This window comes from Alligator sinensis, unplaced genomic scaffold, assembly GCF_000455745.1.
Source record: "Alligator sinensis unplaced genomic scaffold, ASM45574v1 scaffold262_1, whole genome shotgun sequence".
In the NCBI taxonomy this organism is placed as follows: Eukaryota; Metazoa; Chordata; order Crocodylia; family Alligatoridae; genus Alligator; species Alligator sinensis.
Window position 1 is genome coordinate 4,105,663 of NW_005841904.1, and position 9,889 is coordinate 4,115,551.

At 42.1% G+C, this 9,889-nt stretch overlaps 1 protein-coding gene across 1 annotated transcript; it reads right to left on the reverse strand.

The window, feature by feature from the left end:
- Positions 1-5,042: 5,042 nt before the first annotated feature.
- LOC102382791 (prolactin-releasing peptide receptor-like) lies at positions 5,043-9,619 on the reverse strand. The gene is made up of 2 exons (XM_006018539.2): positions 9,580-9,619; positions 5,043-6,178 (listed from the first exon to the last, which is right to left on the reverse strand). The coding sequence occupies exon 2, from the start codon at positions 6,138-6,140 to the stop codon at positions 5,043-5,045; it is 1,098 nt and encodes a 365-aa protein (XP_006018601.1). The 5' UTR covers positions 6,141-6,178; positions 9,580-9,619.
- Positions 9,620-9,889: the final 270 nt, after the last annotated feature.

The following is a 9,889-nucleotide window of genomic DNA, read 5'->3' on the forward strand; positions in this document are numbered from 1 at the left end:
AGATCTTATGTTAAACCCTAGCAACTGGAGTCATATGATCATGTAAAAATCTCAGGTTTCACTGAAAAAAAAATGTTTCTATCCTTCATAGCTACAGACTTGGGAGGAAGATGTGAAACTTCTATAGGCACAAAAACCCTAAGTGAAATAAATAAACACCTCACAGTTGTACTAGGGTAGATCTAGGCTGGTCAGAATGTACACTAGCTGAGGATCAGCCCTATTGACTTAAAATGCATGATATTTTAAAAGATAATGTTGTGGTTGTTTGAGGCTCATAGTTATCAGATGGTCGGGGCTGGCAGGACTGGGGCTCCCTCACTGGTAGACTTCCAATCATCCTCTAAAGAGCAGTCTGGTCAGAGAGGACTGGACTGGCAAAGTAGGCAAAAGGAGTTTGTGGCACCACTTCTCAGGGGACAGTGGGTACCAGTTATTGATCTTTAGCTGAATTTTTCAGCAACAGCACAAAAAATACAAATCTACATTTATTACCTTCAAAAAACATATATTTAAGACATAGCTTCCTACCTCTATTGCAACCACTTTCTTCTAACTGGAGGCATTTTCATGTATAAGTTAATGTGTCTGCTGCGTAGAATAACTATGGCATATCAGTGAATTCAGCCATACCGTGATCTATCAAACAAAGCTAGAAATCCCAATAAGGGTAAAAACATCTAAATTGGCCATTTATTTCTAGACTAAGAGGAAATTAAGCATAGGGACCTCATATCTGGGCTCTATCTTTTGAATCTGTGTCAACTGAGGCACACAGAAGAAGGGTTTTGTATGCATGTATTTTATTGAAGAAAAGGACATTAAATTTGATTATATTCCTCACCACCCCTCTTCTTTAGGACAACAGATCCAGTATTTTCTGCAAAACATAATTATGCATGGTAGCTTGACAGCTGTAAAAAGTAAATAGAGTTTGCTCCTTTATACAAGAAAAACAGGTAGCTCACAAGTGTGTGCATTACATTGCATTTAACAGATTCCAGCCTCCATTGGTTATACTATTAACCATAATACACTCCTTATTAGAGCATCATTAGAGCACACAAGGATCTCGGGCGGGGGGGGGGGAAGCAGCATGCAACAGCTCTTCCACATGTGCAATGAGGATGGATTAGGGACCCTGCTGAGACTATTATGGCTAAATGGACAGAGTCTGCACTGAAGGATGCCACTCTGAATTTTAAATCTGTGACATCAAATATTTCCACTGCCACTGAGAGCTTTCATCTAGCAGTAGGAAAACATGGTTTGCAAATTTAACTCCTCCTTTCCCCTGTTGTAAAGAACAATGACAGAAACTTGTACAACAGTCCAAAAAGGTGTTTCCTCATGTAGACTGTTCAGAGAGAGATCTGGATCTGAACAGCCAAACTAAAAAGCCCCTTATATGGCCCTAGAGATGAAAGTGGCCCAACTATGCTTGTTGGAAATGGATCCTTATGTCTTTCTCTCAATTGCATTCATAAAAGTGGCTTCCTTAAGCTCCTCTATGACTGTGATGGGAATTAAAAAAGATGCAGCAAGAAGACAGTGAGTTTGGAGGCTAGTGACTGATTTATCAGTCACAGCTTCTCTTTGTAGCTTATTTTTTTGCATCAAACTCTAATGTATGTATGTCTATCTAAATAATTCCTACACAGTTTAGAAACCATTCTGGTGTATGAGACTTGCACATGCAGAAATTCTTCCATACAAGTTGACCACCACAATTCTTGTTTAAAAAAAAAAAAAAAAAGCCAGAAATAATCACAGACACTGGAAGATTTCATCAAATAGTGTCACATTAGGCCTACTTATAATACAGACTGAGAGAAGGATGCCACAACATTGGGCCAGACACTGCCTGGGATGTTAGTCAGCGACTACTTCTTTCTCAGCACTGCCACCCCCTTACTTTGCATCTTCCTTCTTTTGCGCTATTCAGTGCCCTCTGCCTTCCTCCCCAGTGTACAATTTTAAAATGGTGGCCAGGAGGCTGAAAGGAACTACTTTATTCCACTGCTGCTGGAGAAGGAAAAGGCAAGAGAAAATATGTCCCCTACATTGAAATCTGGGTAGGAAGGAAGGAAGAATGCCCTGGGCTAGTCTGAAGAGTAGCAAACACTGGATTTGATTCTATACATGTATATGTCAGGAGACAGAGTGTACTCGTAGTACAGGAATCCGGATTTTTCCACAGGGATGACATACCATGATATGAATTGTTTATTGAGTGGCTGACATTAAACTCACAAATCCTACCATCTGTGACCTTTTGCAGATGATTCTTTACTCCTATGTCCTGTAGGAAGAAGCAGCTCCTTTTAATGCTCCTCATTCTAAGCTCCACACATTACTATATATGTCATCACCCTAGGTAAAAAAGCTGCTCCCCAGCCCCTTCTCTGAACTCTCCAGATATCAGATATAGGCAGATAGATCTAAATATTTCCTTTTACTTCACAGAGTGTAGGGTTAGAACACCAGGGGAAAATTCTGTTATTAAATTTATGCCCAGAACTGACTAACTCCTAATCACCTAGGCATTGCCTCATCAGGATCCATAAACTACTATAAAATAGATGTGCCCCCCCCCCCCCCCCCCCCGCCTTTTGTGTCAAAAGCTGTCCCCCCCCCCCCCCCCCCCAGCAGGTTTTGAGGGCAGAGATAAATGGGGCAAGCATTCTCAGAACACAGATCGAGCCCCGCAGAAAGTGGCTGAGGAGAAAGTGCTATCATCCCTGGTCTTCAATAGCTCAGTGGGTAACACACTAATCTACACTGCCAGTGGGATATCAAGGTTCAGTTCCCTCCTCTATTTGAACTTGCATCTCCTAATGACTGTGCAAGCATTCAGTATGTAAGTAGTCATTGGACTCAGGTCTCCCCTTGCAGAGGTGAGTACCCTCACTGGTAGGTTATAGAGTCATTCTGTCTTCCTCTCGGGCCCAATGAATAAATATTCCATGCAAAGTGGTTCAGCTCCTATGAGACAGAAGCTTACTAATCCACCTCTGATACTTCTTCAGTGTTTGATTATCCCATGTAGTATGCTACCACATTGTATGGGAAGGGAAATGCATGAGCCACTCTGAACTGTTCATTCATAGCATGTCTATGTTGCTGCCATGGTGATCCCAAGACTGCCACCAAGGACCAGCCCTGTCCACTTGTGCCCACATCACCCACTCTACTTGCCAGAGGCAGGACTTTTGTCTTGGGCATACTCCTGAGAGTGGTTCCTGGTGCTTCTGGCTTTGCTCTAACAAATATGACATGATTTTTTTTCAGCATGCCACTTGGGGGACAGGAGTGGGTGTATGAGGCAAGTATGTCTCTGGAATAGACATGCCCCCCGCAATGCTTTTTTTGGAAGGCTAGGCATCCTATGAAAGCCCTTCACACTCCTAAGTGAGCCTTATCTTTTACTATCTCAAGTACCTTCTCCGATATTTGAATGTTCCTTATAATCTCAGATGGATAAAAAGGTATCAGCCATCATTAACAAACCATAATTTTAAGAAATATACACTAGACAGTAATTTAACTTTACCTATGACACTATTTTCACATATTCGTAGAAGGAAAAAGATGTTGGTTGCTTAGGAACAATTCTTTATAATAAAAAATGAATCCATGAACTCCTAGGATTTCTTAAAGTACATCTAATGTGTTTGTTTACAGGGTGGGTCAGCAGCTGAGTAGTGCAAGCTGGTGTGAGCGTGTTATTCCTGTGCTCTGTGGACTGCATTGACTGTCTGCATTTCTGAGTGAAAGTGAAAGAGCTGGGTGTAGACTACAAAGACTTAATAGTCTAAGCCCCAACCAGTTTGGTATCTGCCATTCATCTAGGCCCTACTCTATCACATGCACGCAGTGGGAAAACTTTGGCACTCTCTGCTGTGGCTGAAGCATGCAGGACAGGTAGGGCATACTCGCTGACACTGACTGGCCTTTGGAATTTGCTCCCACCAGAAACACTTCTAAGCCCAAATTTAGCCAAACCATCTTGTCCTGTCTTTCTGCTAACTAGTGTTCCCAGGCAGTCCTACCTACATGCAGGCTGGGTTTTCTCTATCTCAGGCTCTTGAGGAGAGACTAGTGTTATATCATGGATGGATTGTGCCCCCATACCCAAGATTGATACCTTTTTGAGGGAAATGCTTATTTCATACTTGACTTCAATCTTTGTATGGTTCGTAGACATACTATGATGATGGATACGCTAGAAATCTGGGGAATAATCCAAGTAATGTAGGAGTTTGTGAACTTGAGCTCCTAAATGTGTACCCACTATCTTGTTGGTACGTACATTCTGATATTACTAGCTGTTTCTTAGGTGTTTGACTGTGCCAAGGATTTCCTTGCAAACTGACCTGGCAAACAAAAATGGCTGTTTGGTGCTAGGTCTCCAATTTGTGCATAAATGTGTTTATTCACACTTGAGTTTTTCTGGGTTTTTTGATGTCCTTTTAGGCATGAAAAAGCAAATAAATATTTAGGAGCAAAATTTTATGTGTTCAGATTTGTAGACCATTTCTGAAAATTGAAGTTTGCAATACACTGCATAAAAGAGCTCACTGAATGGTCTTTAATCTTGGGGTAAGTTTCTTGTTCTGTTTCAACCAGGGAAATGGTCATTCTTTGCCCGTAGTGTTCTTTTAGCAGTGAATTGAATTAAATAAAGAGGAAAAGACTGCTATTCCAATAGAAACACCATAAATTAGGGACAAGAAATTAAAAACTGCTCAGAATCAGCTTCAATGTACATGGCTGCAATATTGTTGTTTCTTTTTTTTTTCTTTCAAGGAATACATTAGAGTTGCTAGGAGAAACTGTTTCTACTCCAGCAGACCTAAATCCCATTTGCTTGTTTTTTTCATTTATGCTACTACCATGTTCTCAGACATGAGTACATGCTTTTAGAAATGACAAAATACCATTGCATGGCACGCATGGTGGGTTTCTATATCTTTTGGTGTAAACCCAGAAGTAAGGGACCAAATATGTCTATAAGAACAGAAGTGATCTCCTGGGATATTTTAATTAAAAGAAAACCTTCCTTGTAAAGCTAACTTATCTGTGATGCCCATTGGGATGTCTGCCAGGGTGGAGCAGGTATTCAGTCGGGAGGCCCTGTGGGACATGATACTGGACCTTTTCTTCCGATTGTAAAAATAGTTAGTAACATGGAATCGGAATTTGTCATGAAGGGAGGCATAAATAAAGGGGTTGTAGCAGGCAGAGCTCATGGCGACCAAGTGACAGGACACTTGAATCACATTCACATACCTCTTGTCCAAGATGGTGAATTCCTCATCTATGTCTCTGATAAGGTTTACTACCTGAAGAGGCAGCCAGCAGATGGCAAAACACATGACTGAGATGATGAGAACCCGGAAGGTCTTTTGCTTTGTTTTGGTCCATTTGTCTTGATTCTGGTAGGCAGCCCCTGGGACATTCCTTTTCCTGAGGTGGTAAGAAATGGCCAAGTAGGAGACTGACACTGCTGAAAGTGGGAGCATGTATGATAAAAGGAGCATTGAGCATGAGTACACCAGCCTCTCTCTCTCTTCATGCTTCCAGAATTCTTCACAGATGATCATGTCATGACCAATCTTGTTGAGATCTAAATAGTGGGTGTGCATGGATGTGGGTACAGAAACTACAATGGAAAGTAACCAAATAAGGGCCACAATGTACGTACAGGACTTGCGGCTTAGCCGTCTGCGAATGGGATAAGCAACAACAATATAACGGTCCACTGCAATAGCTGAGAGGGACAGCACAGACACGAAGACAGTGGCAGCCTGCATCAAGGTAACAAAGTAACACATGAACATCCCAAAGAGCCAGCCACGGACCTCAAAGGCATAGGATGCAGTCAGTGGGACACAGACAACACACATGATCAGGTCAGCAGCAGCCAGGTTTCCTATGAGGAAATTAGTGGTGCTGTGCAGCTTTTTGGTGACAGCAATAAGGAGAATAAGGAGGAAATTTCCTGTGCAAGCCACAGCTACCAGAGTGGCATAGAGGGGGATGAAGAGAGGCTTCAGGTCAAAGAGAAGGTCAAGGCCAGTGAACACAGGGGTCGAACCATTCTGCCAGGAGTCATTTGGTAGCTGACTCTGTGCCATGTTGAAGCTCGTGTCTAAAAGATGTTGTTTATCCTTGCCTTAAATAAATTCAAGAAGAGAAAAGTTTGTTAGCCTTACAGCAAAAATATTTGTTCTTTTCAAGTTCTGCCACAGTTTCTGCCTGAGAATTAAGGCCCAGGTCCTCAAGGGTGGCCAAGGACTACCAAACCTGCCCAAGGTGCTTTGAACCACCTCTGTGTTTCATCACTTCTAGCCTGCTATATTTAGAATGGAGTTTTGGCATGTGTTAGAGCAGGGGGGGCAATTATTTCAGGCGGAGAGCCGCTTACTGAATTTTGGCAAGCCATCAAGGGCCGCATGACAGGCAGCCAGGGGCAGATAAATATTAATTTTCTAAATTTTTTAGGGGCCCTTTGGGCCAGATAGAATGGTCTGGCAGGCTGCATTTTGCCCACCCCTGTGTTAGAGTAACCCAAAGGATACTCTGAATTGCATAGGATGCTGATGGCTCCAAGCAGCTGTCATGACAGAAGGTAATCAACCGAATGAAAGAAAGCCCCAGCCACTCATCCCCCTTCTCTAGCCAAAAAGAGTCACTAAAGTACAGGAGGGTCTTTTCACAGCTGGTTACTTAAACTGTAGGGTTCTTGTGTGCTGGAAGCAAAACACAAAGCAGCTGGAACCTCGTGAAATACATTGGAACCCAGCCTCTAACTTCCTTGATTTTTTTGACACTTCATCTCAAGTAGGGCCTATGCCCCAGAGACTCCCAGTGGCTGTGGAGAGGACTCGGAGTGAGTCAGCTTGTCAAAGCCGGAGGTGGTACAATTAATCTCTCATTCAGTCATATATGACCTCTTTATGTTGCTGTACCTAAGCCCATATATTATTTCATTTCTTTGCTCTGCCACAGAGGGTTGTTGTGAGGGTAATAGTCTTATCCTCCCTCACCTGCTCTCCTCTGTTTTATTCCTGAGGAGTCCTGCCATTATCCTGCATCATAAACAGGAAATTGTCAATACAACTATGTAGAGTGCCAGGGAGCATATTTCTGAGACATGCCACACCTAATCCATGCATGCTGCCTCCCAAACCAGACATAACCAACAATTGGGCATGCCAATAAAGTCTGTTTCCCAGCATTTGGTAGTTGAAGGATATTATTTAAAGCAACCTGTGGCCTACTCTAACTTATTACAAGAGTCCTCTCAGCAAAATTTAATGGTGCACATGCAGCACTACACTAATTACAGTTCAGGAGGAAGTACATACAGCAGGTCTCAGTACAACATTGCCAGGTGCTGTATTTGAGTGGTAGGGACATGCACAGAGAGGTAGTATGGCTGACCCACAGTCACATAAGAATGCAACAAGAGGGCAAGAAGCTGAATTCAGGTTTCTCAGGTTTTAGGTTATATCTTAGTGCTGGTGTCCACTTGTTCATCTTTTCTCTCTGGACCTCTACTGGTGCAAAGGGGCCTTAAGTTAGGTGTTTCACTTCCACAATGGTGCAAACTAGAATTGGGCTCTAAGTTTTCTAGAGAGAAAATATGAAGGGAACTCCACCTGATTTTCTATGGAAGCAAAAAGTAGCCTCTCAAGACAGCAGCTTGACCCCCCACCACCAGCCAGAGGGTGAGCAAGGGCAGTCCAAAATGTCACTGCTGTTCAGCTCTGCTCCAGATTTCCTTGCAGCTAGGCAATGCACTATAAACTTAGCTAAGAAGTGAGTGGTTAATTATCTAAGCATAAATCTCTGAAAAAATTTGCTTGTCATTACTGTGAACTTAGAGAAGCTCATCAGGCTTCTGTCTTTCAAATGGTTGGACAGTCATTTAGAGAATCTGCACATTCAAGTCACTTTTTTATCATCTTCTCTCCCAAATCTGTTTCTCAACACCAAACCCAGCTCTAATTCCAGCCTGTCTCAGAACTCTCTCTCCAATCTAACCACCTCCCTGACATTTCCTTTTAAATGACCTACCAACATTTCAAACTCAACACAGTAGTAAACAGAACTTCTTATCTTCCCCCCCAAACCCTTTTCAGGCTGGTCTCCAGCTCAGAGGGAGGGATGTAAACTTGTTTTGTGCTACTGTCTCTTCCTTTCTCAACCCACAGCCAAGTTCTCAGCAAACCATGAGCTTCCTTCTCCATGTCACCTCTAAGTGTCCTATTTTTCTTCTGGGAAGGCCATCCCCCCACCCCCCCAACTCTTGTCTTTGATTGCAGCTTCTCCTTCCTGTCTAACCTCCTTGATTTACATCATTTCCCACTCCCAGTCCATTAACATTGCTTTTGTTAAAATCTTTTCCTCTCCCACCACTTCCATGAAGACCAATTCTTCACGGTCCATGCACAATAACTTACATTTTTACATGTGTGTGTAAAATGCTATTTTATTCAGAGGGCCCTGGCTCACCATATTCACACCAGGGTAATCTGCCTTTAAACAACCATTAAGCAGGAGCAGACCCACAACATAGTCCTATGCCTGTGAACTGAGTTGAACCTGGTATAGAACTTCCTTGGGGAAAAGAAACAGGTGTAAAATTACACTGGCAGAAATGTCATATCTGAAGCTATCCCAGGATAGGTGTCTGCTAAAGGCAAGATGATGTCAAGGAACTATAATAATACCTACTGCATGAAGCTATTCTGATCACCTGTCTGCTTGAGATCCTGGTATATTTTACACCAGTGTACAAAATGTGTACATCAGTGTATGTGTGTTTTAGGTCCAGGCCCTGACTTGGTAACATTTTGCACTGATCTAAGTATGGTATTATACCAGGTGTGGAACAATGATGAATCAGGCTCTGAGTCACCCTTCTCTTTGACTTCCACTTGTCTCCTAGTAATTCAAGCTTTCCATCCCCCCTGAAAGGACCTGAACAGCTCTGTGCCAGTCATGGCTTATTGCTATAGTTAGATAGCCTTTTTGTTTTATGAATTACAAACACTTAGTTTTGATGGAAAATCTCTGATTTCTCTTTTAAAACTCTTCATAATTGAAGGGAATAGTGCTGCCTCAGATTTAATCCTGGGAAGCTCATTCTGATCTCTGCTGATATAAATTAGAAGTAATCCACTGAGCTCAGTGGGATACATGGGATCATAAAACAGATACTAAGCTTTTTTAAATCTGTGAGAGAACAAAATAATACAAAATTGCCAGGGGCATATTCTACCCTGAGACTTATACTCACATCTGCTTGTGCCTTGGGATGAAAATATGCCCCTATCTTTCCAGAAGACAAAATAAATATTGGTCTGGAGTGTTTGGAAGGGAGTATATACAAGAAATTTCTCAAATACAACGAAGTCGATAGCATCCCAGGATGTAAAGTCTCTGATGTCAAAACCTTAAAAGTTTCTTCTGTGTGAGAAGAGCACGGCAGAACCTGGGCTGGTGACTTTGTAGATCATCTGTGATTACTTAATTAAGGCTGAAAAGAGTTTGCTGACTCCTACTTACCTACCAATCAAGTCAAAGTGGAAATTCTATTAGTTCTTTTGTCCCTGTTCATGTTGATCTGTGAAAACAAAAATCGGTTTTCCTATAACTCAGGGTTAGACAACATTTTGGTTGAATTTAACTTGTGCTATTTAATTCACAGAAGTTTGTCCATCACAAAGACCTCTTGTTGCAAATAATGGTGTGATATTGTTCTTGTTTATAATGTTGTGATGTGCTATAAAAATAAGACAGGGAAAAGTGGAGTAATAGGTGCAGATGTGTACATGCCCATCACCAATTTATTGCAATAATTCACATGCACTGAATG